This window comes from Plutella xylostella, chromosome 19 (assembly GCF_932276165.1).
Source record: "Plutella xylostella chromosome 19, ilPluXylo3.1, whole genome shotgun sequence".
In the NCBI taxonomy this organism is placed as follows: domain Eukaryota; kingdom Metazoa; phylum Arthropoda; class Insecta; order Lepidoptera; family Plutellidae; genus Plutella; species Plutella xylostella.
This window is the reverse complement of record NC_063999.1, coordinates 2,956,544-2,984,515: the sequence shown is the minus strand read 5'-3', so window position 1 is coordinate 2,984,515 and position 27,972 is coordinate 2,956,544. Positions and strand designations below refer to the sequence as shown.

The 27,972-nt window shown below is 42.1% G+C and overlaps 2 protein-coding genes across 3 annotated transcripts in view; one reads left to right on the top strand and one right to left on the bottom strand.

Annotated features, from left to right (window-relative positions):
* Window positions 1-27: 27 nt before the first annotated feature.
* Window positions 28-25,534, bottom strand: LOC105396305. Of its 2 annotated transcripts, XM_048627597.1 has the most exons (22): window positions 20,008-25,534; window positions 19,486-19,684; window positions 18,858-19,163; window positions 18,446-18,576; window positions 18,056-18,095; window positions 17,834-17,928; window positions 16,898-16,988; window positions 16,565-16,660; window positions 16,066-16,203; window positions 15,333-15,593; window positions 10,005-10,393; window positions 9,406-9,752; window positions 8,819-9,008; window positions 8,270-8,440; window positions 7,750-7,921; window positions 7,131-7,252; window positions 6,544-6,746; window positions 3,703-5,108; window positions 3,205-3,560; window positions 1,084-3,057; window positions 608-723; window positions 28-106 (listed from the first exon to the last, which is right to left on the bottom strand). In XM_048627597.1, exons 1-22 carry the CDS (start codon window positions 25,344-25,346, stop codon window positions 45-47), a joined length of 12,204 nt encoding a protein of 4,067 aa, XP_048483554.1. In that variant the 5' UTR covers window positions 25,347-25,534; the 3' UTR covers window positions 28-44. The 2 variants fall into 2 exon arrangements, with proteins under 2 accessions (XP_048483554.1, XP_048483553.1); XM_048627596.1 differs by lacking the exon at window positions 17,834-17,928 and having other exon boundaries at window positions 17,961-18,095.
* Window positions 25,535-25,878: 344 nt separating this feature from the next.
* LOC105396304 (guanine nucleotide exchange factor subunit Rich) overlaps window positions 25,879-27,972 on the top strand; it is a 36,944-nt gene continuing 34,850 nt past the window's right edge. Inside the window, exons 1-5 of the mRNA XM_048627632.1 lie at window positions 25,879-26,183; window positions 26,274-26,381; window positions 26,645-26,794; window positions 27,109-27,292; window positions 27,688-27,821. Of these exons, the coding sequence (XP_048483589.1) occupies window positions 26,043-26,183; window positions 26,274-26,381; window positions 26,645-26,794; window positions 27,109-27,292; window positions 27,688-27,821 (717 nt within the window). The 5' untranslated portion in view covers window positions 25,879-26,042. The remainder of the gene's footprint in view (window positions 26,184-26,273; window positions 26,382-26,644; window positions 26,795-27,108; window positions 27,293-27,687; window positions 27,822-27,972) is intronic.

Genomic DNA, 27,972 nt, shown 5'->3' with positions numbered 1-27,972 from the left:
AATATGTCTTAATTCAAGTGAAAGTTATTAAACATTTATACCATCTATTCTAGTTCAATTATATCTTCAATGTCATCCAGGGAGAAATCTTCTAGTCTCGTGGGTTCTGCAAAAGGGAAACAAAACGTTATAAACGTATTTCGGCCACAACGACGGCGACTGCTAATCAAAACTTTCTGTAGTGAGTAATAAAGTGTTATATTTATAAATAGAGCGATAACTCTATATACCTAATTTTCAAACAGGCAAATAAATCGGTCGGGCATGTATGTTAAAAATACAGTTTGGTTCATCTTACAAAGTAAAACACGAGGTTCGATTATTCGTGTCAGACAGTTAAAATTCGTGGAACACGATGACGCATTGTAAGCCTCTTAGGCCGTGTTCAAACCAAACTGACTGTAAGCCGCCGAATGTGAGCACGTATGAGTGTGTCTGTGCGCGGGGACGAGAGGAGCGAGGAAATTACGACCTACGACCGAAAAATATGCGACTCACAAAATTACGCTCGTTTGGCTTCACCAAGTGGTTCAGTGATAGTTGGTTCTTCATACATAGTTATGTAGGTACCTACAGGTTGGGTTGAGGTAATTAGTGCGACACTTACGTGGCTTCTTCTTCTTAGGCTCGGGGGCGGGCGTGGGCGGCGCCTTCCGCTTCGCGTCGCTCTTGGCCGGGATCGTCTGCATGTTGGTGATGTGCACGACGCGGCCCGACGACGAACTGGAAACGGGAATATTTGCTGTTCATTTGTATACAAATATGGAAGGCTCTAACTATGATGCTATCTCTACATCCCTGTTTATATTGATGTCAGATCCCCAATACTTTGTATTTTGTCAAGTAAGAGCACCACCTATGTTTGTTGCAGTATGGACTGATGGACTATGAAAATTAAGTTTATGTAAGTATTCTAAAGATGGCGAGTAATTTTTGTGCAAATAATCTACAGAAGGAAAAAGCACCAGTGTATCTTCAGGAAAAATTACACATTTAGGTAGATAAAGATCAACATAAGGCAAAAAACTGTTGTCCTCTACCTGATGACTGAAATAGGTCCATTTAGAATAAATATATACTCACGGTGAGCTTCCGTCGGCGGTGGCGGAGGTCTTGGCAAGCGTCTTGTTGGCGCCGCCGATGATGATGCTCTTGGAGGTGCCGCTCACGGTCGCGCTGGGCTTGGCCGTCACCTCCGCTTTACCACGCAATTTACTCATCTGCTCCTGCTTTTTAGAACCTGAAGTCTTCGCCGTGTCTTTACTCGTCGACGGTGGCGTCTTTGGCAGGTCTACGGACTTTTTACCCTTCTTAAAGAAATCGCTTGACGATGACGGTATCATGGATATGTTTTTACTGAACAGGCTCTTCAAAGCGTGTTTCGGCGTCAAAGGTGATTTGGAGACGGCCGTGGGCGCAGGCTTGGATGCAGCAACTTTGGCCGCAGCGGGTTTGCTAGTAGTCGGCTTTATAGTCGTGTTGCCGAGTTTAGTGGGGACAGTTTTCTGCGAAGTAGAGGCCGGCGCGTCGGTCAGGTCGTATGTGCCCAGCAGTCGAAGTTGGGTAGGGGTTTTCTGCTTGGTTGTCGTCTGAGCTGGCGGGTTTTTGGCGGGGGCTTTCTTCTTGTCTACTGTGGGCGTGATGGTCTTCAAGGGCGGCTCGTCGCCGGGTGCTTGTATGTGGACGACGTTCTTGAATATAGAGAGAGGGTCATGCGGGGCGGGCGAGGGCGACGGGGAGGGCGAGCGCGAGCTGCTGCTGGAGCTGGACAGGGACACGCGGCGGCCGCGCGGGGGGGGCGGCTTCCTGCTGGCGGGGCCGGGCTTGGCGGCCAGCGGCGTCACCGCAGGCAGAGCTGGTTTAGCTACAGCCTCAGCTGGGTTAGCTACAGGCTGAGCCGGCTTAGCTACAGGCTGAGCTGGCTTAGCCACCGGCTGATCTTGTTTGGTCTCTGCCTGAACTTTTTGAGCCAAAGCTTTAGCTTTCTTAAGCACGGCCGGAGTCCTCGTTTGTTGAGCGGGCGGTGCTCCAGGTATCAAAACCTTATCGCCAGCTTTCGCGCGACCGGAGGTATTAGCGGCCGGCTGGCTCGGCTCCTGGCGCCCGTCGACCGTCTCTTGGCGCGTAACATTTTCCAGATCGATGACGTTAGTGGTTGGCTGGGTCATGACTATCCTAGTCCCGGTGGGCGTGTGCTGTATGGTGGGCACGAGGTAGGGCTGCGCGGCGGCTGCGGCGGCGGGGGCGGGGGCGGGGATCACCACCACGCTGGAGGGCGCCACGGTGGACAGGTACATGCCGTCGACGGCGATGACGCCGCCCGGCTGCACCTCCAGCCCCTGCACGCCGGCGGGGGGCGCGGGGGGGACGGGCTGCATGGACGGCGGCCTCCGGACGACGGTCCTGGTCTGGCGCACGACGTTGGGCACGATGATCTGCGGCGGCGGCGGCGGCGGCGCGGCGCCCGCGCGGTGCAGCGACACGGGCACGGGCGCGGTCGTCACGCTCACCGTGTCGCCCACGTACGCCGGCATGGGCTCGCTCATCTGTATGTCGTCGTCGTCGCTGTCCAGACAGATGCTGTCCGGCGGCGGGGCGGGCGCGGGCGCGGGCGGGGGCGGCGGGGGCGGGGGCAGCGCCTGCAGCAGCGGCTGCGACGGGGTCAGCCGGCTGATCTTCTGCACCCGCACTATCCTGGCGTTCTTGGGCAGGTCCGACAGTGATATCGGTATAAGAGGGGAAGGCTCGCCTTCGTTTTTGCGGTTTTGAGAGTTGATGAGCATCTCTGTCAAGGTGCGGTCCAATTTTTTGACGACGGGCTGCCTTTTGGATGGTCCCGAGGTTACAGTCATTGGTATTTCGTCTTTCCTCCCCGGCGCCTGGGAGTTGAGGATGATGGCGGTCTGTCCGCCGGGGGTGCGGTAGACGGGGGCGGGGGCGGCGGGGGGCGCGGGGGGCACGTCGTCGTCGTCGGGCAGGATGCACTCGTCCCCGGACTGCTCCGGGAACGGCGCCGACGGCAACGGCTCATATGCCATGTTCTGGGATCTGTTTATGCTGTAATGAACAAAAACAGACACTTTTCATTTCTAGATATTTTAGAAAAAAATTACAATGCAAAGATGGGAGACGGTATATCCAACATAAGCATGCACTGCACGCTTGGAGATGATATTCTCACAAAATATAATGGTGAATACTCACAGTCCCACCGGCACGACGCCAGGCCCGCTGGCGGAAGTAAACGCAGCATTCAAGATATCAGGATCCAGTCGCAAATCCTGCTTTCTTTTCCTTGATATAGCAGATAATTTTATTATATTCTGTTTTGTAACCTTTTCGGGCTCGCTTTTAACATTTACTGGTTGGCGCAAGGACGCCTCAGACTTAACACTGATCGTAGGCGCTTTCGTCGCAGCTAGTTTGGCCTTCTCTTTGAAAGTTTTTGGCCCAGGTTTCGAAACTGGTTCTTGTTTGATATCTTGCTTTGGTTTCGGATAAGTCGGCTTTTTTGCCGGTTCTGCGCCTTGGAGTTTCTTCAGCACGTCTACGCCTAAGACCTGTGAAATTTTGACGATATATAAGGTTCTAATTATATTACAAGTTTATATAATTTGCCTTAGACGCCAAGCTTACATAAACGCTACACTCAACAATAAATTATTATATCTGAAACTTTTTTGCAGAAAACAGTATAAGTACCTGCATAGCTATGTCATAAATGGGCCCGCTGGTGATACTCTTCTTCGTCTCATTGTACTCCTTAAGCGCCTTGCTCGTGCTATACTCGGCGGCCAGCGTCGCCGCGTCCTCGTCCATCATCGGGTTCCCTTTCAAGTACGTGTGAGCCACTATCTTGATAAAGTTCTTGTTACTCAGCAACGACGGATGGAGAGGAATAGCGCTCGCTGTAGCGTCGCCTTCGTCGTCGCTCAATAGTATACTGTCGTTAGTTCCCGAAGGCGTAGCTACTGGTTCAGTTTTAGTTTTGACGGCCGGTGGCTTAGTCCCCTTTGCCGGTTCTGTGCTGGCGGGCTGGTAGTCGTCTTGTGAGTTGTCGTCATCATCGGGTACGTAGTCTGCGTCGTCGTAGTCTCTGACGTCATCGTCGTCGTCGATGTCTATGATAGAGTCTTCGTTCTGTAGGTTTTTGTTGGCGGCAAGCGCTGCGCGTCGTTTGCCGCCGCTGTCCGGGGAATCTTCTAGAACGACGGGAGGCGGGTCGGGCTTGGTGGGGGTAGTCTCTAGAGACTTCCTCGGTCGCCCGCGCTGCCGCGGCGTGGGCTGCGCTAGACTGTTGTCTATTTTAATCGCAGTAGTGATATCCGTCTCGCTGATAGGATATTTCCGCGGCCGCCCTCGTTTTGGTAATCGTTCGTAATTGGTCGGTCTCTCAGTCAGCAAATTGAAAGGGTCTTCTTTTTCCGGCGTGTTTTCTGTTGGAGCGTTGCCTGTCGTTTGTTTTTCTTTTTCTGGTTCTATGTATTTCTTGGGTCGTCCCCGTTTCCTCTGCTCGGCCTCGACCGGCGGCAGGGCTGGCTCGGGCGGGGGCCGGGCCGCTCGCTGCTGCGGTTGAAGCTCATAGTCCTGATCCGGTATTATTTGTTCCGGTTCCGGCTCTGCGCTTTGCCCTTCGCCTGAGAAATTCGGATTATTACCGGTCGACGGCGCGGTTATTGACACATTGGAAATGATATTCGACACCAGCTTAGCAAGATCTGTGGGGTTGACTGCTCCGTTGAACGTATGTTTGCTGAGAGCTTCCCTGATTTTGTTGACCATGTCGTTGGCTTGCGGGTCCATCATGTTCTGGTCGGGCACGATGGTGACTGGTTGGCTGGCGGGGGTCGGTTCGGGCGTCATGTCTGGTTTCTGTATGGGAATGTCGCAGGTGACGGTGGATGACTTGCGTCCCTTCTTGGACTTGGGTCCTGCGAGCACTTTGCCGTATGTAGGGACGGGTGGTTGGTCGGGGGCCTCTATCTTGACGGCGGGGGCGGTGGGCGCGGGGGGCGCGGTCAGCTCCGCATGGATGGCCAGCGTGGAGTATTGATCGCCTTCCAGCTTCTTACGGATTATACTTTTTGGCAACAGTTGGTTTTGCATTTCTGTGAACAAAACGTATGTTTGTTTAATTCTCATTGAATTAATTAATTCTCATTGTTTAGTGCTGATTTTTCAATAGTCAGATAAATGTTATATGTCGAATAAAATTGTTGCTGTCACTGTCTAATACAAACATTCAGACGCGACAGTATCAGAATTATTCCCCAGATAACTTTTATCTGGTTATTGAAAAATCAGCCCTTAGTAATGACACAGAATAATAACTAGTACCAGGTACAGAAGTCCATCTTCGCAATGGCTATCAAAGAAATATGACTCCATCCCATAAGCAATAAGATCTAATTTAGATCGCGCTCCAGCCGCACACGTTTTTATTTACTTACCTACCAATTTATTTTTGAGGGAATATGCGCCTTATTTCACTGGACTACGGTGCATAATAAGTTATACGTGGTTATACGCATTGAAAAAGAAGCCACCTTAGGGTTGCCTCAGCACCACAGACTACAACGTTTACTAAGCAACGGACTGAGTTTGTAAAAAGAATGTCATGATATTAAAACAAAATAATTTGAATTTAGAATACAAAGCTATTCCAAACTTATTTTCTATTGGAAATGATTAGTTGAAGCTACGACAATTTCATAGTTAAAGACCTATTCATAGATCTATTATTTGAAGTAAAAGTAAAAGAAAGAGGTAGATAGGTACCTATATCTACCTAAAACATTTACTTCAGTCAAAAAATGATTTTTTTCTTCATAATGTGTGATAATATTGAGATGAAATTGATCATGATTTTTTGTTTTAGTTTAGTTGAGCACGAATCCCACTCAGCTCACATTTTATAATCGATTCATTAATACATTTTGAGGGAAGTCTTGTGTCTGTAAATTTAATTCTTTTTTTTATAAAGTTAAACGTAGTCGAATAAAATTAAATAGCGCGCGCGCGTGTGTCGTCTTTCGCTTGCGGCAGCCGACTAGATTCGCCCCCCTGAGGCGGCAGGCGCCAGGCCGGCGCCTGCGCCGCCCACGCGCGGAGTGACACAGGCCTGGTAATGAGAAATATTTCACGTGCTGGTGACGTCACAGTAGTTCCTAGTAGAGTGTGTAATGTGTTTCATAGACTATTATTTATGCCGTTGTATATGGCTCTCTTGTGTGTCTAGCCGGTAATGTTGCCAACTTAACTACTTTATAGTTAAATCTAACTATTTTTCAATGTCAGGCAACTACATTTTTTTATTTAAAGGAATATATCAAATATCCAACTATCCTGCTCATAATATTCAGACAGTCGGTAGAAAAGGCTTGAGTAAAGAAATATATTTTTCTTTACATAAATAAATTTAATAAACGTAAAATCACAAAATTTTTAGGGAGGCTTATTTTTTATTTTGTGGCAACACTAAAAACCATTGCTGCCAACATAACGGCATATATAATAATCGATGAAACGCACTATAGTCCTTACGTTTGTGCGTGTGCTCCTCCTGGAACTGCGTCCAGGCGGCGAGGCGCTCGGTCTCGGTCAGCTCCTGCTCGCGAGTGTCCCGCAGTAGCGAGTCGTGCTCGTGGACGGCGTGTATTTGGGCGCCCCGTGCTACTCGGAGCAGGGCCACGTCGCGCACGCCGCACGCCACGCCCGACGCCACGCCCGAGCCGCGCTCGTCGAAGCTGAGGGGGAGGGGGGCTGTTAGTTACAGTGGATGCAAGTTGTTGGATTCTAAAACTGCGATACGACAAGGTATCGGGAAAACTCTACTCTCCTACACGCAGGTGTTCCATAGCCGAGAGAGTGAAGTTACACCTGTTGCCAGCTTAGCCACGAATAACACAGAAAAGGCATAAGGCGAAAGCGCGGCGCAGGCATCTTGCTGCTTCAAAACGTTTCATTACAAAATGTAGGTAAGTAGGGTAGGTAATTAACCCACTGATTCACCTTAGTGTATGGGCCCTGGACGGTCCAACACACGTCTGTAGACGGTTGTATAAAAAATACAAACTATGGGACATAAAGTTCTGAAATATTTTTCATATTCTTTTGTATGTATTTATTACCTGTATAACTCAGTGAGCTCGGCCATGTTGTAGTGGCGGTCGATCTGCTGCTCGTCGACCACGCGGCACGACACGGCCTGCTTCGTCACCGCGCGCTCGTAGATCTTCTGTTCCATCGTGCCCTGTAGGAGAAGGGAGTTATTAGAACTGTATTAAGTACTTTTGCAGGTAGGGCTGCCTGTCCACCAGAGCGGAGAATGCTAGTAGAACGGTGTGCGAGGTAAAAATCGAACAATGAAATAGCACGAGCGGAGTTTTTATGAAATTTTTCATTGGTCGATTTTTACCTTGCACACCGCTTTATTAGCCTTATCCGCTCTGGTGGTCAGGCAGCCTCATGGACAAGTGAATGGATACATCATAGGGATAGCGGCTCGCTTCATTGTTCACGCTTTTGAACGTCCACTACTGGACATATTATCCTGAAGAGCACCATAACACTCGGCCATTGGCTTTTCTCATCCACCCACTATCGGCGCACCTACTGCCTGTATCATGGTCGCCTTTCGAGAACTCAGTAATCTAACCTAACCTAACGTATGTTATGGAATATCAAAATCTGTGCCATTTCATTAATTCCACTGAGTGCTAAGAGTGAAAAGCTCATTAACAAACGTACCAAAGCGACCAGCCTATAAATATAGCAGTCCTTCTTCTGCCCGAAGCGGTACACTCGGAAGATGCTCTGTATGTCGTGCGCCGGGTTCCACGACGTGTCCAGGATGATGACGCGGTTCGCCGCCGTCATGTTGAGCCCAAGGGAACCAGCACGCGTGGAGATCAGGAACAGTCTGCGGGGGAATGGACGGGGGTAAGGGGTGGTGGTGAAAGCTGTTTGGAGACGGCAGCACCATTGAATGTAATCTTATAATTTATTATTTACTGGTTATTTAAATCAAATTGAATGTAACTTGTACCTGTATTTGTGTTATCTTAAAATGTCGCACAGGATACAAATTCAAATAACTTTCACACAAACAAAATAGAAGGAAAGAAAGAGGTCAAGAAAAATAACAAGGCATATATCTCAATTTGTTCATTGCTCATGAGAGGCTGTGTTTGAGTAGTGAAACCACTATGTACAACGATCGTAACTAACATCAGATTTTGAAGACAAAAAGCCGTTGAAAGCTACTAACTTGGTCTTATGGTTGTGCTCCGCGTTAAACTCGCGGCACCACTTCTGGCGCACCTCGGGCGGCACGGACCCGTCCAGCCGGTAGTACTCCTGCCCGAGGCTCCATCTAGTGATCTTCTTCAGGAAGTATTCCAGAGCATCCATGGTGAAGAGCGATGTGGAGAATATTAGCCTGTTGGTGGGGGGATTGCGTGGTTAGATTACCTTTTGACCCCCGGTATTCACATTTAGGTAAGTAGCATCAAAGTTCAACCCGACAAGTTAGAAATCTGATGTATTTTACATGATGTAAAAGTTATCCTCCCGACAAGTGAAACGACGTATTCTGCTCACATTAAACTGAACACATAATCTTGTATTTTTCTTGCTATACAAAATTTTACACCTACCTACTGTAAAAGTATAAACAGGGCATCAGTCAAGGCATCAAAAACCTTTATGACAATATGTTTCTTACGAAAAGTTGTTCAATTTGATCAGTAACAGATAATTTACGCAACAAACGAGTACCTACAACTCACAACTACCAAACAAATCCATAAACACTCACAGCTTATCATCCAATGCGACGCACTCCTGCAGTATGTTGAACACGGTCACAAACTTGTTGGACGACTCTAGTACATCGAGCATGTTGCCCCCGTCCAGGTGTTCCAGCCACCACACGTCTGTCTCGCCGGGCTTGAGGTCCTCCGTGGCGGTCAGGTCCTCGCGGGCTAGGTCGTCTTCTAGACGCTCCACTGGGGGGAGCAAATAACAGGGGGGTTAACAGGTGTTACAGTTTTAGAGATGGGGGAACAAATTGGGGTAAGTATTGTTACAGTTTTGGAGATGACTGGTTTTTCAGTTATGTTATAGCGCCATAATTATAACGATCTTGGCTGCCAGAAAGTAGAAGATTAATAAAATCGATTAGGAAATGTAATTTCAATTGGGACACCACTGAATGTAGTGGAAAATTTTACACATTTATTCAGTGCTTGACATCCTCAATTCTAAGATTTACAGTCAAATGCAGTATTTCTGCGTCAACTAACAACTAAGGAACAATAAGAGGCAGATCTACTCTTCGGGGCCTATGAAACTTATTTCAGGACCTAAAGTCGGATACAATGTAACCAAATCAAAAGCACTTACTTTTCAAAAGATTTTCATCCCTCTTCTTCATTTGAAAGTTGTGCAGCACTCGCGGATGCGACCACACTTTCTGCAGCACATTGTAGTCCCTCAGTATACTCTGTTTGTTTGTATTTTCCGAGCACTGCGCCAGGTAATGCTTGTACATATCCGACTGGCATTTAGTCAGGGTTATGAACACCGTGTACTCGTGTTTCTTTGGCAAGTATGGGTACAAGACGGAGGCTTCCTGTCGTTGGAGGCAGCCCTCGAGCACTTTGTGCAAAATGTGGGTTCGTGCCTTCATTAATTTGATATCGTCTTCTTGCGAGTCGCGGTGCTGGCCGTTCATTATGGGGTTTTCGAATCTGGAATAAAAGGTAGGTATATTGGTAAAAACGATACTTGGTTGGAAAATGTCTGAAGTACCTTAAGTTACGAGTAAAATAAGTTATGTTTATGTATTTATGTACCTATTTAGGTACAAAGTTTCAAATCAATATACATAAAACACCTAATGCTTTCGGAAGCAAGACGCAAATTTTGCTCACATTGGCGCTAAAAGGTTGTAATAAAACAGGAGTCTCTTACATAATATTATCAATCTAAACATCACTAACCTGTTAGAATACTCCGAATACGTCCCTAGCAAGTTCGGCTTGACAAAGTTGACCATACAGTAGTACTCCCTCAGATTATTCTGCATAGGCGTCCCAGTCAGCACTATCCTTCTCTTGGTGACCACCCGACTCATGGCTATGGCCAGCACAGAGCTATCATTCTTCAGCAGATGTCCTTCATCGCAGACTATGATATCTGGTCCGGGGTCTAGTAATGCTGTTCGTATCTTGTTCACAATCGTGGGCCTGACTTCGTCTAACTCTGCGTCGATGGTGGAGAGACTTCGGAATAGTTCGTAGCCGATTATGAAGATTCCTCCGTTGGTGTACCAGTCTTCGAGCTGGTAGGCGCGTTCGTAGGTCTTCTTCAGTTTCGATAGCTCGAATACCTAGAGAAATAGTGATTATTTCAATTAAGTTGATTAGCAAAAACTAGAATTCGCATATCTTTTCCCCAATCGGTAATAAGTACGAGGGCTACACCGAAAAGATCGGGAATAGAATACTTAGGAATAAATTAGAGTGAAACCTTTTTGGTGTATCAAATGTAGTGTTTTTTCAAACATAATTCCATTTTCGAATTTTAAAAAAAGTAAAAAATAAAAGAGTATTGACCATTTGAATTTGACAAGTCGGTATAAAAAATGGAGCTTACGCGGGAACATTTCCGTGCAATAATTTTTCACAACTTTCGTTGAGGTTTATCTCAAGAACAATGTCTCGCCGAGCTTGTTTCTATTTATAAACTTGAAGCACCAAGTAAAACGACTATATATCGTTGGTATTCTGAGTTTCGCCGTGGACGTTCCTCTCTTACCACAGTCCCTTCTACTGGTCGGCCAAAAACAGCGGTAACACAAGATAACATCGATGCTGTACGCCAGTTAATAAAAGAAGATAGACATGTGACATACGAGCAGATTCGGGCTTCTCTCAGCATTGGTATGACAGCCATTCAAACCATTTTACATGAAGAACTGGGTGTCAAGAAGTTAGTTTCGCGCTGGGTGCCCCACCGTTTGACCGAGGAACAAAAGTCGGCTCGTGTTAATTGGTGTCGATCTGCTCTGCAACGGTTCAATGGAGGCAGTTCAGATGCTGTCTACAATATCGTCTCTGGTGATGAATCGTGGATTTATTCATATGAGCCCGAAAGAAAACATCAATCGGCAGTTTGGGTCTTCGAAGGTGAGGTCAAGCCAACAAAAGTTATTCGCTCACGCAGCGTGTCGAAAAAAATGGTCGCTTCGTTTGTATCGAAAACTGGCCATGTGGCTACGATTCCATTACAAGAACAAAGGACGGTTACTGCTGATTGGTACACAACAGTTTGTTTGCCGGAAGTCGTAAGAGAACTTCGTAAAACTAACCCGAATCGTCGTATAATCCTTCACCACGATAATGCAAGCTCTCATACCGCTCGCAAAACAAGAACGTTTTTAAATATGGAAAACGTGGAGTTGATGGACCATCCTCCGTATAGCCCTGATCTGAGCCCCAATGATTATTTTACATTCCCAAGAATTAAAGATATGCTACGTGGTCAACGGTTTAGCGGCCCAGAAGAGGCGGTCGAAGCTTACAAATCAGCTGTTTTGACAGTATCCACTTCAGACTGGAATTACTGTTTCAATTATTGGTTAAATCGAATGAAAAAGTGCATTGAATGTCACGGAGACTACTTTGAAAAACAATAAAAGTAAATAATATTATGATATCTTTGTACTTTTTTCTATTGCCGATCATTTCGGTATCGCCCTCGTAGGTATATCCATATGTCTATTTGTTTATAAATAAAATAATTTACTGCAAGATTACCTGGAGTTTCCTTTTCAGTTTGCGAGACTTGAAACACAACATACATTCATTAAAAACTTACACCACTCCACAATCACAACCCAACCCACCAATCAACACCAAAACAAACTTAGAAAAAGAAAGAAAGAAAGAAAAGGATTTTATTTAGTGCTGCACAAATACACCGAAATACAAAAAAACAATACAATCCTTACTAATATTATAAATGTGAAAGTAACTGTGTCTGTCTGTCTGTCTGTTACTCTTTCACGCCAAAACTACAGAACGGATTTGAATGAAATTTGGTATACATATGGTCTAGACCCTGAGAAAGAACATAGGCTACTTTTTATCCCGGAATTCCCACGGGAAACCTTTTTAAGGCGAAGCGAAGCTCGCGGGAACAGTTAGTTTAAATATAAAATTAATAACACAAAAAAAAATGACATAAAAATAAAAACTAAACTAAATTCCTAAAAAATAAAAATAAAACATAACTTAAATATTGGCCAGCCTGTGTAGATGGTGCATCAGCGCAGCGCCAAAAAGGCCCCGAGCTCAGCAATTGCTGCAAGTACAAAATGTACCCGAAGCGCTGATTTTCAGCAGGGACCCTTATATGTGGCTCACGGAAACTACAATCGAGACTTTAACCTAATATATAATACATGTAATAAATAAATAAATAAATAAGAAACAGTCATTAAGTAACGAATACTATACATACCTACATAGACAAATAACATAATACAATACAAGTATAATAATACATAATACAATAAATACAATACAGGGTGTCCACTCAGAATGCTCCAAAAAATTCCCTGACTTTCCCTGACCGCGTCAGAAAATTTCCCTGACCAAAGATTACAATATAAACCCAATTTTAGTAATTTGAAGACAAAAGCTAGTTTTAGCTTTCATAGTTTTGCGTTCATTTGTTTGACACTTATTAAAACTTGACTGCGTAAAATATTTATAGAGGGTTCGCAATAATGGTATAGGTCCAACCATCCAATCTCCATGATATTTTAGGATATTAACAACACAATAAATTACTATTTTTATAGTTTTTTTTTCTTTTCTCTAAATTTGCTATAGATTCAAACTTATATAGGCACCTCAAGTAACGCAATTTTCGTGATAAATACTGTGCCGAATCACGCCGTTGTTGAACAAAAACAATGTCATCATCATCGTCAGCCAATAATCATCCACTACTGGACATAGGCCTCTTCCAAGGAGTGTCACCACACTCGGTCCTCGGCCTTCCTTATCCAACAACTACCGGCTACCTGCGTACATGTATTTTTTCAAAACCATGTATTTTTTTTTCAAGCGAAACCTACAATCCTAGAGTACATGCTGAAGTTGTTGTTGTCGTCCTAAGGTACCCCAGTGGTACAGAGGGCCTTCACGAGAGTGCACCACGCCGTCCTGTCCGCAGCAACCGCTCTGGCCTCCGTCCAGCTCAGGCCTTGCGCTCGCAGCTCGCCGTCCACTGTGCGCCGCCATGTGTGCACAGGGCGACCGCGTCTCCGATGGCCTCCTAGCGGTTTCCACTCGAAAGCGATGCTTGCCATGTTATCGGCTCCCCTTCTTATAGTGTGACCGATCCATCTCCATTTTCGCAATGCGATTTCTTGCTCTATGGGCGACTGTTTGCACACTTTCCACAGGTCAGCGTTCCGGATTGTGTTCGGCCAGAAGATGCGGAGGATCGACCTCAGGGATTTGTTGACGAACACTTGTATTTGGTTCATCAATCCCTTAGTCACTCTCCACGTTTCACAACCGAACAGCAGAACCGACTTCACCACGGAGTTGAAGAGGGAGATTTTCACGCGACGCTTGAGTACGTTGGAGTCCCACACCGATCTTAATTGTGCGAAGGCAGCTTTTGCCTTATTTATTCTAGCTGCGACATCTTCGTCTGCCCCACCCTGGCTTGTGATCGTGCTGTCAAGGTACACAAAGCGAGGAACAGACTGCAGGCTCTCGTTATCCAGTACAAGTGGATCGGTCTCGGTCGGGTTTACGCGCATGTCCACAGTTTTTTGTCGGTTGATTCGCAAGCCCATCTGGCCAGCAGCAGTTTGTATTTTCTCTATGCTGAAGTGATTGACATCAAAATCAAAAATATTTGTTGATAAATATCAAACTTGGTGAATAACGATTTCTCCCGAAATTTAATCAAGAAAAGTACCTATGTCAGTCATGAGCTGCATTTATCTCTATAGCACCCGAGCCCGGGGCATGAGTGCACAAGCGATAACAAATGTTTTCCTAAATACCTATTTCTCGAGATTCCCTCTTAAGCCTAGTTCCCTCTAGTTTAAATAGTCGGACCAAAATAAGGCTGATAACCATCTAATTAGAAAGTGAAACCGAAATAGAAAGTGAAACAGAACCATTTTTTTTTGTATGGCACTACTCTCCTACCAGCCAAAGTTGTTAGTTGTGTATTTTTTTTTGAAAATTGATTAAACATGCAGTACAAAATAGAATAAAGTTTGTTTTGCTCTGCTAAATTAGTAAAAAATAAGTTATTGATTAATAGATGCAGCGCGAAGGCAGCGTACGCGGTCTCGCTGACGTATAAAATAATTAGCAAATTGAGAACCTCCTCCTTTTTTCAAAGCCACAACCCGCACCAACAAAAACACGTAATTTTTTATCACGAAAATAAATTTGTTATGAATGGTCAGATGAGTCACCCTTTTTTGCATCATCCTGTATATACGGGACATAATTTTACCAGCTGAGTCTGGGATTCAGCTAATCTTTTAGATCCTACTATATTTTTTTGTCCGTAGAGTTAAAAAACTTAATCGTATCATTATTATGTAATAGTAAGGATCAGTCAAAAATATTAACTAAACGACATTTTATTTTATGACTTATGTATTTCACGTAAAAAACAAGTATTACTAGTAAAGAAAGTACAAAAAAATATGCTAGAAAAAGGTCATTTTTCCCTGACTTTCCAGGTGGCCAATCAATTTCACTGACTTTCCCTGACCACCTAGAGCTTCCCTGACTTTTCCCTGACTTTCCCTGACTTTCCAGATAGTGGACACCCTGCAATATAGGTCATATTCAAGTGCTGAAATTTTAAAAAGAATTTTGCATATCCAGCAGGTAACCTTTAAGTTGGCACTTAAAGGTATTTATGTACCTACCATGTAGCCTTTTTAAAGGAGGGGGGAGGTCATTCCAGCACTTGGACGCCGCATATCTGAAACTGCCTCGAAAGGCGGCTGATCGATGCCGTGGCACGAACCTTATACTTGTATGAATTGAACGACCATTGCAGTTTTTCATACAAGTATTTTGGGGTCTCACGCTTGACCACTCCAAACAACAACGATGCAAGGTGCAATCGTCTTCGTGCCGCCATTTTGAGCAGATTAGCGTTGTTCAGATATGGCGTCACGTGCGTCCTGGGGGGGATACGGAAGCAGAAGCGCGCACACGCATTCTGAACTCTCTGCACCAGCCGTTCAGATCTACCGAACTTACTAAACTCACCTTAATCTGATTAGTCACCGGCCCAAGCCACTTATGTATCTCATCCACCCAGTTCAGCACAGTGGACAGCGGGCAGCACACCAGCACCCTCGACATGCCGACGCGTGGGTGGGTTAGCACGGTGTGCAAGAGAGCTAACACTTGCAGCGTTTTGCCGAGCCCCATGCAATGCGCCAGGATGCAGCCGCCGCCCTTCTGCCCCTCTTCTAGCACTTCCAGGCTCTCGAAGCACGCGTCCCACATGAATTTCACGCCTTCGTACTGTTGGGATAATAGATGGGCAAATTACATACATTTGAACGAAAATTTAGTGAACTAAAGGAAAGTTATGACGTCAGTGCGAAAATCAGGTCATATAATGTATGTAAAAGCGCTTCCAGCACGGGGCACAAACTGTACACGACACATAAAGTTACGTCGCGCTCGTAAACCTTTTGTCAATATCATGTCGTACGCGTCTATTGGGTCACTCTAGTTAACAATGAACTATATTTCGTAGCGCTACTGCGCTAAAGACTCGTCTCTCGATCTCGTTGTTTGATCGATTAATAATTTTTGTCAAGCTAAAGTAACGCTCCACAAGTGCTAGCACGGTGCGCATTCAAGACGTGACTAAAGTTTTGCAACGCACTCACTCATATCGCGCAGCCTCAAGAGCGAGCGTGTCAGAGAACTTTTGTCACGTCTTAATTGCGCCCCATACTAGCCCTTCTGATCATCCAATGACTCTTACCTGATGCGCCTTCATGACCTTGGTGAAGAACGGGTGGACAGTGACCACCGGCTGCAGCTCCTCGAAGTCGTACTCCAGACACACCTCGTCGTTGATGACCAGCACGTTCACGCCCTCCTCGTAGCCGAGTAGCTCCCTCTGTGGGGGAGATGGTGAAATTATGTGTTTGATGCTTTGTTATTGGAGGAGATATTATGAATTGTGCCATTCAGTAAAAAAACCGGTCTAGACGAATGCGATGATGAGAGAGTCGGAAGAGGTCTAAAGTTGATAGTTATTCGTATTTAGCGAGTAGTTCTTTTTTATTTATTTTATTTATTTGGCTGATGATGATGATATGAGGTATTTACATCCAAAATCATTCCATACGGGTGGTTTATAGCATCGGAAAAGAAGAATACATAAATAAATTTAAATGTTGCACTTGTTGTTATTAATATGGACATGAAACCTGCAAACATGGAAGAAAATATACAATAAATAATGTGTATGCCCTTACCAGTCTATTTTGCTTCATGTGCAGCCGTTTTTTTCTCTCAAACTCCTCCATGTTAGCAACCACAGTGCTTCTCTGCAGGGATTTCTTATCGAGGACCTAAATAAAACATTTAGCTTATTTAAGTAAACAGAAATCGAGACATTAATTTCGTTATATTTGCGTACGCCGTATAGTTGTCACATGGGTTGGATAGAATTTGGAAAATAAGGTGTGTATATTCAAACATTGTGAAAATTTCTGTAATGATTATTTGAAATAACTAAGGTAAAAGTAAATACATAGATGTATTTGCCAAATCGATATTGCACCCTAATATGTTACGAGTATACTTACTTTTCTGATGTTCCTTCTTCCTTTGGCATAGCTTGAGTGGAACCTTTTACCCGTTGTCAGTGGCTCACCGAAGAGCTCATTATTCAATACCCTGAAAAAAAACATAAATTGAGCTTTCCTATTTTACAACACAGTAGTGTGGATGGGCTAAAGAACCATGATCCTCAGGAAGGAGTAGAAGTAGTTATAGACGTGGAGACTTCAAATAGGCAAACACCTGGGAAGCCCTAGACCCCTCTGAAACAATGATCAGTAAGGTGGTTGGTATGGTAGTGGTTACATGAAGATGGCCAAAGGCGGAGTGTTTTGGTGGTCTATGGCAGAGGTCTATGCAGAATGCGTAGTCACTGATCATGTTGATGATGATGAACTGTTGTTGATCTTGGTGTATAAAAAACAGCTTGTGCGAATTAACTCGAGAATCCACTGAAAATGCATCAAGCTATATTGGTCTAGCTAGCATACCTATCACATAGCGCAAGTCGCAAGGCAATGCATCACACATCGCGCGGCCACGAAAACGAGCGGGTCGTTTGATTTTTGTCAATTCTTGTTTTGCGCCACTTGCCGCCCCTGCTAGATATGCAGGTTTCCATTTAACTCGTAAGGGACATATCTGTATGTAGCTACTGACCTCATCTGCCGCATGTACTGGGAGATATCTGTATGTAGCTACTGGGAGATATCTGTGTGTAGCTACTGGGAGATATCTGTATGTAGCTACTGACCTCATCTGCCACATGTACTGGGAGATATCTGCATGTAGCTACTGACCTCATCTGCCGCATGTACTGGGAGATATCTGTATGTAGCTACTGGGAGATATCTGTATGTAGCTACTGACCTCATCTGCCGCAAGTACTGGCAGATATCTGCATGTAGCTACTGACCTCATCTGCCGCATGTACTGGGAGTTATCTGTATGTAGCTACTGACCTCATCTGCTTCTGTTTCTCCAGAAACTTCCTATTGTTCCTGGCGCGGCGGCCGCCCGCCTTGCGTCCCGGCGCCACGCTCTCCACGCGCCGCATGTACTGGGAGATATCTGCAAGTAGCTACTGACCTCATCTGCTTCTGTTTCTCCAGAAACTTCCTATTGTTCCGGGCGCGGCGGCCGCCCGCCTTGCGGCCCGGCGCCACGCTCTCCACGCGCCGCATGTACTCCGACACCAGCTTCGCGCGCTTCGCGTCGTCCGGACTGGGGAGGGAGGGAGATATTGTTGAAATATGTATTTTATCGAAGGAGATACCTAAATAAAATATTTATTTAGCACATAATCAATAATTGCACAACCAATGTAATGAACGAAAAATATATGTATAGAATTCGTTGTTCTTTCTTGACTGTAGAATGTACATTTGAGAAAATACACTGTCTCCCGTAGCCAAAATGATTTGCAAGCTTAGCATGATGCTAAAATAATAAAAGTGCTGGTCTTCGGTGGTTAGGGGCTGAACAAGACAGAATCCACAACAGAGTGGCCTTGATTACAGATTTGGTGGATACATTATAGCTTTATACTACGACTTCTGTTTCTCTTCACTTACCCAGGGCCATCTATGGTTCTCTTTTCCATCCTCTTGAGTAGTTTCTCCTTAGTCGACATCCAGTGCTTCTCTTCTTCGGAAGATGAATCGTCGGATTTACTGCGCCGTGTATGAACTCTTGTTGAATGTTTCTGAAATAATTTTATGATTCAGGGACTACATTGTGATTGATAGGTATGTAATTTACTTGTAAAACCCCTCTGACTACTAGCTACTTTCGTCAGAATCTATGGAACATATTATAATCCTAATATGTTATTGATAATGTTTATAATGTTTTCTGGAACAAATAGACTCATAATACTATTTAGATGTGATAATAGGGGGGAATTCAATTGAAATGGATAATGCAACAGACAGACACACGTAAACCTTAAAAGACATGGCAAAAAATACTATCACAAAACATTACCTCCTTGTGCTTAGCCTCTTTAGGTGGCGAATACTTCTTTTCCTTCGCTTCCACTTCCGGTGCCTCGCCATCTAGCACCACTGGCGCGTGGAGTGTCTCCAGCTCTTTCTTCATCATCTTGTCAGCTGTCAGCACCAAGTCCTTAGGGTTCTTGAACACTGTCACTTTTTTCTCCTTAGTCTTTCTCTCTTTGAGTAGGTCAGTGTTCGGTTCTTTCTTGATATTGGAGGCTTCCGTGTCGCTGTCATTGTCATCGCCCATTAGCAGGTTCTTTGCTAGAGAGTTGTCTGTCGATTGCTTTGGAGCCTAGAAAGACAGGGTTTTTAGAGTTACTGGACATAACAGCTTCCAATAGACCAAATAAACTACCAGAAAACATAGTCATTACACTTAAAACGTTCATCAGCTCATTAAAATGAAGCAAATAAAAAAAATACATTAAAAATACACCTCTCCTAAGGAGCGTCACAACCACAACACTTTGTGATCGTGGGTCCAGCGAGCCGAAGGGCCTCGCAAGTAAGCCATGTGCTTGCTCATCTTTACTCATTTACCCCACAGGCCTACGATGCATCTAAGTCTATTCTGTACAGATAACTGATTCATTAAATGTGCAGGCAGTACTTACAGGTGGTGGTAGTTCGTCTTCTACATTGACATCTTCGTCGTCGGAGGGTGCGAATTCTCCCCCAGACGCGTCCGGGCTGGCTAAACCAGTGACGTCAGCATCAGAACTCCGGCGATCACCCTTCTCACGATGCCTTTCTTTGCCAAGCCTTTTGCCTTCATTCAGACCGGAGCGATTAATGTTTTGTAAATTGCTTAGCCTGTAAAATTAATAAAAAATTAAGTAACATCTTTTTCTTCTTTTTTTTGTTTATAGTTAGGCTAGGTACCTTTAGTCATAATTTTTCTTAAGTCTAGAATAAGTTATTTAGATTGTATTGTGTACATAGATATTTACAGTTTGATTAGGTACCTACATTATTACTATTTTACTATTTAGTTTTTGTTTGAGAGGTGTGTATATCGATAGTATTGATAGATAATATAATGTATAAGTATGTAAATAGTATATAAATATATATCAAAAGTAACATCTTAATTTGTGAAGGGAATGTATATAAATTATCATTGAAATCATTAATACCTGTCAATTTCGGCGTCTTCTTCGCTAATTTTGCTAATCTCTTGATATCTAAAGTATGTCTCGACAAATTCTTCTGGTAGTTTCTCCAGGCCGACGTAAGGAACTTGGTATAGTTTGGCGTCTGTCCCATTTAGAGGATAGCATTTCCACCCATTGCGTTCAGTGTAGGCTACTTCTTCATTCACTTCTACAGTTGCGTCAGAATCAGCTTTTTTTTCAGTGACTTCTTTTGGTGTTTCATTGTAACCAACTACTTTTTCTTCGGTAAGTTTTTTGCTTTTAGGTTTGGGTTTTCTCTTAGCAGTTTCCTCAAATATAGGCATTGTGGGTGCACACTCTAACAGCTCTACAGGCTCGTCATTGTTCATAAATGGAGAGTTAGACCTGTCAGGAGATTCGTCACGAGGCGTAGTATCATCATCTTGTGAGGGCTTGCTACTACTGCTTTCTCCATTTCCAGGAAGAATTTTGTCATATACATCACTGAGATACTTTTGATATTCAGTGATTTCATTTTGGTCAGCAGCACTAAAGCCCGAAAAAGAGTCAACCTCTTTTTCATTAGCATCCACTTTACTTGTATCATAATTTTCACCAATTTGCTCAGTGGAATCTACATTATTGCATTGAATCTCATCATCAACTGTGCTACTCATTGAGGTATTGTCAACTTTGCTGAGCTTATTAATTTCTTTCTTGTCAGTTACTTTTTTGGTAACTTTTCGTTTTCTATCTAATAACGACATTGAGTCTTCAGTTTCAGAATCGGATGACTCAATTTTTTTCTCTTTATTTCTAATCTTTTCCCTCATTCTTCTGGTCAAAATGGAAACATCAGTCAGATCTGGTTCATCAACGGTCTGCTTGGCTTTTTCTTTGTTTTCTGGCTGTTCAACAATTGGTTGTACTTTCCCAGGTTTATCTTTCTCTGCAATATTTTTAGCAGGAACCTGTTTCTTTCCTTTGGATTTGCCCTTTTTCCGTTTGTCTTGTTTTTTGTCAGTCTTTTCTTTAGTAGCATCATCATCACTACTTTCCTGTAGAAGAGAACCTTTTACTGTAGAAATTGAAAGTGGTTCTGATATAGTAGGAACTAAGAGTCCCATATCATGTTCATTTTCATTGTCCGAGTCTGGTTGATGTTGTCGTCGGACTCGCAGGCCACTTTGACTGAATATTGAATCATCTTCATTGTCAGAAACATTCATCATCATTTTGTTTGTTCTGACAAAAGTCTCGAAACTATCACAGTCGTAGTTACCTACTCGTTCAACCTGAATAGGTGAACAGTGGCGCACATTTTCTAGATTATCAATTAGTTCTCTCTTAGTTGCCATATTTTCTATTTCAGTTCTTACGTTATTCGGTATATGAACCATTTCAGTTGGATGAAAATCTGGCTCTTTTTTTATATTTAAGTGACTATAATCTGGAATTTCTTCTGGTATCTCTTGTTTGATACGCACAGCAGAAAAATCTTCAACAGGATTTGTTTGTTCATCTCCATTTTCTAGTGGATTTGTGATGTTTGATACATACCCATTGAGTTCTTTTAGTTTTAACTGTGCAACCCAGTTAACTTTTTGGTCATCTTCATGATTAGCTTCATTTATTTCATCTTCATATTCATTATCGTTGTCACAATAGGTTTCATCTTCTTCACTGAAATTTGTCTCGTGGTATACATCGTTTGATGTCTCGTCCATGTTGAAAAATGTTTCTTCAGCAATAGTGTTTATATTACCTATTGTCATTTCATTGAAGGTTCCGTCTCCCGTGAGCTCACCGGTGTTATCGTGTGCATTGAATAAATTAGCAATCTTCTGAAAGCTTAGTTTGAACAGGCTTTTGACCACATTGGCTTTACAAGAAACAATCTCATTTGAATTCAATATATTTTCATTCATGTCATGGCAAGTCTCTGGGTCCAATTGAGAGTCCTGATACAATAATAACTTAAGAAAGTCAAAAGCTATTTTTTGTAATGTATCAGGTGAGTACCAAACGTCTTTAACACACACGCCATTGATGTCTTTACTCGATTTCTTTACAAAAATCTCTTTTTGAACTGACTCCACACAAAGTTTGGACAAAGTCTTCATGTAAATACTGTTGAAATAATTATTGCGACGTGCCAGTTCCTCCAGCTCAATATTGGTATCACAAGACTCTTCTGTTTTCTCACTCTCTTCTGACGTGCTTTCTTCATGTATATTGCAGAGTTCTATAACTTTTTCGCATGATAGCTGCTTTAAAGGCGGCACGTACGACACGGCATCATAAACTATATCTAAATGTTCTCCAACACATTCCAATGGCTCAACATCTGTGTCAGAAATGGTTTTTTCAATAAACACATTGGTTGTGGTTGGTCCTGTTGTGTTTAAATTACTGCAAACCTTTTTGACACACAAATTGGATAAAGTGTCAACATTGTGGCTGCTGGAGCCTTGCACGTGTTTCAGCAGAACTTGAGAGCACAGACTGAACAGTGATTTAGGAGAGCTATGACTCATATTAGTTGGGTCTTGGGCTACAATGGGTAACTTCTCTCTTGCCTCTCTGTCATCAGTGTCAGTGTTTCCAGCATTAGTAACAGTTTCATTTATAGTAGAAGCAGACTGCTCATCTTTGTTCAGTATGAAATAATTGCATATCACATCAACGGGTCTATTTATGTGTAGCCACTCAGTAGAGGTGTATGGAGCACATAGTACTGATGCCTCTGTAGAGTAATAGTTGTCAAAGAACAACTTCACCATCTCTTCTGTAATGCCGAAATCAGGTGGTTTTTTATTTCGGCTGTCCTGGGCTAAAAAAGACTGCGACTTTACTTTTTTTACCATTACAGATTCATTGAGCCACACTGAATTTTTTCCTGTGATATCTATATTCTTTTTAGAGGAATTAAATATGTTTTTCTCAGGGGTTTTTTTTGCAATTTTAATAGACAGTTCTTTATTTAAGAATACTGTCTTAGGATTGAATTTCGGTTTTTCAGGTTTTTTTTTACCTTTATCTTGAACAGGCACCACATCAACTATTTCGCAGTCACTATCACTATTTTGTTCTTTTGCTTTTGGAATAATTTTCTTTTCTACTTCAATAGCATCAGACAGTTGGTTGCTCTTTAAAAATTCTTCATATTGTTTTTCTAAATTGTCTTCCATAGTTGTCAAGTTATCTTTTGCTAATTTAAACAAAAGGAAAGCTTTTTTAACACAGTAATCAATTCGAGTAGTATCTTTTACATATGTTGTATTAATTTTCTTATCAATAAACTCAGAAGATTTCTCAGTCATTAAAGTTCCTAATTCTGTAGTGGTCTTCAGAATAGATTGCAAAAATTCGCAGGCATTTTGGGACTGTTCAGAGGATAGATCAATATTCTTTGCAAGTTTTATTGCATATGCAGATGTTGTTTGAACTGATGTAGATGTAGTTGCTACAATGTTCGTTTGTGTACTAGTGTCCACAGGTTTCATATCTTTAGCTTCCATAACTGGGATTTCTAATGGCACCACAACATTGTCAGAAGTAGTTTTTTTGTCAACTTTTTTAATTTTTAATGAAGTATTTTCTTGCATTCTACGAGCAAGGAAGTTTTCAAATTCTTTATTCCCAGAAGCAAAATTGGCCCTTGGTTTGTCTTTGGCGTCCATACTATCATCAAGAGCATTATCACTTATGTTATCTAATTTCACTGTCGTTGCATCTGAAATACATGAGCCTTGATCATCACCTATCTTCTTCCTACCCCTTTTTCCTGGACTTTTATTAAGGGATCCTAAGTCAGACTTTTTGCGACCTCTACGACGACGTCTGTCTTCAAATTCAGATTCTATATCCTCCCATGAATTCAAATCATCATCAGAAGATTCTTGTGTACCCTTCTTTTCATGTTTACTGGGGACATACTCATCATCTGAATAGTAACCATATGGCCTTTTCTTTCTGTTTCGTCCTGTATCTTCATCAGAAAGTTCTACATTCGCAAATGGATCTTCATCAGAATCTACTTCATATTTCATGCGTTTGGCTTTTCTACGTTGAGGTCTCTTGCTGCTACTCTCTACCAGTAAAGTGTCATCAACTGTATTATCTTTTTTTTGTTCTGCGGCAGATGTTTGATCTTCAGTAATAATTTCAGTGTTGTTTGTAACTTTATTTATTATTGTCGCTGGCACAATATTGGGATCAAGGTCCCCAACAGTTTCAACCACCACATTAGGTGTTTCAGCAATCACACTATTCACATCATACTCAAAATCAGAAAGAATTGGCTTTTTAGTTGGCCTGTCATCCACAACTGATTCATTTAAACTGTTGAAAGTATCCACAACTAGGTGATCGTTTGAAAGTTCTTTATTGTCATCTTCATGTAAAGTAGTTTTCAGTTTACTCAAAACCATGTCACCTTCATCATCATCCATATCTAGGTCATGGTTTTTAGATAACTGAACATCATACAAATTACTGTCATCTATTTTCTTTTTCTTTCTACCTCGCTTTTTAGGTGATTTGCTTTTTTCAGGATCAGTATCTAACACAGCGGTGTTACTTGTCTCAGACATATGGATGTCATTGTTGGATTTTACATGAAGATCTTCTACATTATTTAGTGAATCATTTTGTGGTTGTTCACTGTCATTTATGGTTTTCTTCTTTCTTCCTCGCTTTTTAGGCAATTTATCTAGGTCATTCTCTGTGTCAGTTATAGTTGTGTGACTAAGAGAATTTCCATCTTCAACTAAACCACTAGCTGATGTGGAGGTGATATCCAAGTCCTGACCTGCATCTAATTCTTTATAATTGATTGGCTTTCTGCCCCTCCTGGCACGAGTAGGTACAACTGGAGTACTGGATGAATTGGGTTCTTCAGAAAGTTTCTTGACTGAGTTTGAGGGAATTTTATCAATATTCTTAGGAGTTGCATCTTGATTATTTTTCCAGTTTTTAGGCTTTCGGCCTCTTCTTTTCTTAACTGGTTCATTGATCGAAGTTTTCGAAGTATCTTGTAGGTGTGAAGTGGATGCTTGGTTAGTGCTAGTGTATTCTGGGGTGAGTGAGTCTCCTAAGCTCTCATAGATCGAATTAGCATTGCCATTTATTGTGGCAGGTAAGAAAGATTCAGTAGATGTTACCTCTTCTGCTCCTAGCGGTATTTCTTCTATCGTATCAGGAAAGTCGGCTGAATGCTGGGTGTCTTCAGCTGGTAAGATGTCGGAGAGTAAAACGAAATCATTCTCGTCATTAGTGGCTGTAACCTGTTCAAAAGCCTCGTCTTCTGCGCTGAGGTTGCTTGCCGAAGCTTCGTTCTTGTTGTTGTCGTCTGCCATTGCAAGACAAATGCACTATTTCGAACAATTCAACTGAAAGCTATTACAGTACGACGGCATGCTGTGTTTATAGGTTTATTTATGTTAACTGTAACAACGAATGCGTAAAATTACTATCACTATCATGTATTATTGTTTAGAAACAGGGACCGCAAGAGTCGGACATTTGTAGTACCATAGACAATTCAAAATTAATATAGTTTTTTAAATAGTGTTGGGAAAGTTGGAAACGCTTTGGAAACGCTAATAATTTTTTTTGTCTATTAGTAAACACAGGTCCAAATATCTTTCGTTGGTTACATACACTACACCACGATGCATTGAGTTCTTTGCATGGAACATACTTAGATACTTCTATAAGGAGAAGCTATGGGGCTTCATTAGAAAAGTACATATGTTCCATGCTATAGGGTATTTCTCCAGTTTTATGAGTGTAAATCGGACTTAACGTATACCTCAGAATAAGAGTTCAAAATTCAACACAGACTATTAGTAAAAGTTTTTTTTTGACAATTGTCTTGCTTGTCTTGTCATTTTTATCCACGAAATTGGTTGTTGTTATAAATTCCCACAAAATTGATAATTTTAATTTATTATTCAATTAAATTCAATAGAAAAGCATGTTTAAAATTGCTAATTATGATATCTTATGTTTCTTGTAATCATTAAAAAGTTTTGATCAAATGCTGATCCAGAATGTACTTTCCAATCGGGTGGCCAAAAGTTCTGAAAAATCTAGGTTCTGATAATCAAATTAACAAACAAATAGTTTCTAACAGAGACAAAATATTGTTTGCATCATTGAGCGATGACTGCCTCACTGTGTGGTTTTGCAAGGTAAGATATCAGCTTAGTTTGGCTACATTAAATAGTAACACAACTTGGTACTTAATGTGTTTATTTACTACATATTTTTATATTTTTCAGCCAACTGTGCCAATAGTCTTTCACAAGAGGAGTGATGAATCTCTGAAGCGTTTAGGTGTGAATATTGGAGTAGAATGGAAACCAGATTCATCAATGATATGTATTGCGGTATGAACATTTCAAAATATTACTAGCACAAAGATAGGATAAGGAGTGTAAGGACTGAGTGCCTTATACTCCATATCCTATCTTTCAATATATATTATTACATACACCATTATTTTTATTGCATTAAATATCATACTCAGTTAAAGCTTGTATAATTATTTAACCCTTCACATTGAAGATCCATATCAAACTGATTCATGTAATTATCAATTATAATGAAAACTTACTAAACACCATGTAAGCCATAAAATTCTTTGTTTTAGACATCAGAAGGGCATCTAATACTCTACAATGTGGAGGGATTGAGCGAGCAGACTGCTTATCAGCAGTACGACCCGCCGGCCGCGAGCTTGCGGAGAGATTCTGCTGAATTGTTTGTAAAGGAAGTGATCCCGTCACTGAAGATAAGCCTGGTGAGATATCAGCTCCAGCTACTGCCATGCTAAAAAGAAAAAATATACATGCAACTGTAATCAAAAAATGGCTCCCTATCTGTTCTAAATGGCTAGACTAACTTTGTTCATTTTTTATGACTATACAGAGTGACATCATACTACTGTTTATCAAAATCTCACTGAGGAAGGGCATATTGGACATTTGGTCTAGAAATAAATTTATTTAATTTATTACTGTATAGCAAAACTCCTCTATAAAATCTAAAAGCATCTGTTTTCTCTTATCAACAGAGCTCTAGAAAATCATCCTTTAAGTAATCTTACCATTTCAGTTCAAAGAGGTGTTGGTGTGGGACGGACAGATCACCCGCATGTGCTGTATATCAGGCACGGAGATCCTGGTGTGTACAACACGGGCCCACCTCTTGCGGTACCGCTGGGACGGTACACAGAACCGGGATTACTGTCTTGACCTGGGACGTATACCCTTCTCTATCAATCAACAAGTTTCAAAAGGTAAGTTGTTTTAGCTTATTGGTTTGTCTGTCATTACTGCACTGCATGATGTAAGCTTTATGATACAAATTGAATATTAAAATAAATTTACATAGTCACAAGGTTGAGTGTAGGTACATATTATTTAGATATATAAGTACATCAGTTATTAATCAAGCATTAAGTAGAAAATGATAGCTGAAACACAATGAGCTGAATTACAAAGTAATCATCACTGCACTAATGCAATAGAAGATTTTGTAACTAAAATGATGTAAATGTATTAATTATTCATATTTAGAGCTAACTATTTATGCTTTATTTATGTAGAATACAGGCTTAGCCTGACTAGATTATTGTGGATAAGTATGTTGTCTTATTAATATATTATGTATGTATAACTATTTTACTTTCAGCTGAGCCTATAATAGAAGATAACACACATGTAAACGATATAGAATACTCTCCACTAGTGTGTGGCTTTGGCATCACATTAAACGATGGGAGAGCCGCTTACCTCACTGCACCTAATCTCAAATTTGATCCTAATGTAAGTAGACAATAGAGTGTAATAATGAATATAGTAGGAATAAAATATGTTTGTCTTTCTACTGTCCTATGTCCTATTTTTTAAACAATTGTTTTTACATTTTATAGACAATTCCATTTTTATTTTAATACTTTCGTTTTATCCCCGTTAT

Bases quoted from the DNA above. Each gene is read 5' to 3' on its own strand.
- LOC105396305 (XM_048627596.1), bottom strand. From the start codon at position 25,346: ATGGCAGACGACAACAACAAGAACGAAGCTTCGGCAAGCAACCTCAGC. The intron at 18,577-18,857 runs GTAATGTTTTGT...AAATTATTTCAG, and splicing joins AAGAGGCTAAGCACAAGGAG to AAACATTCAACAAGAGTTCA. The intron at 8,441-8,818 runs GTGAGTGTTTAT...CCCCACCAACAG, and splicing joins GTCGCATTGGATGATAAGCT to GCTAATATTCTCCACATCGC.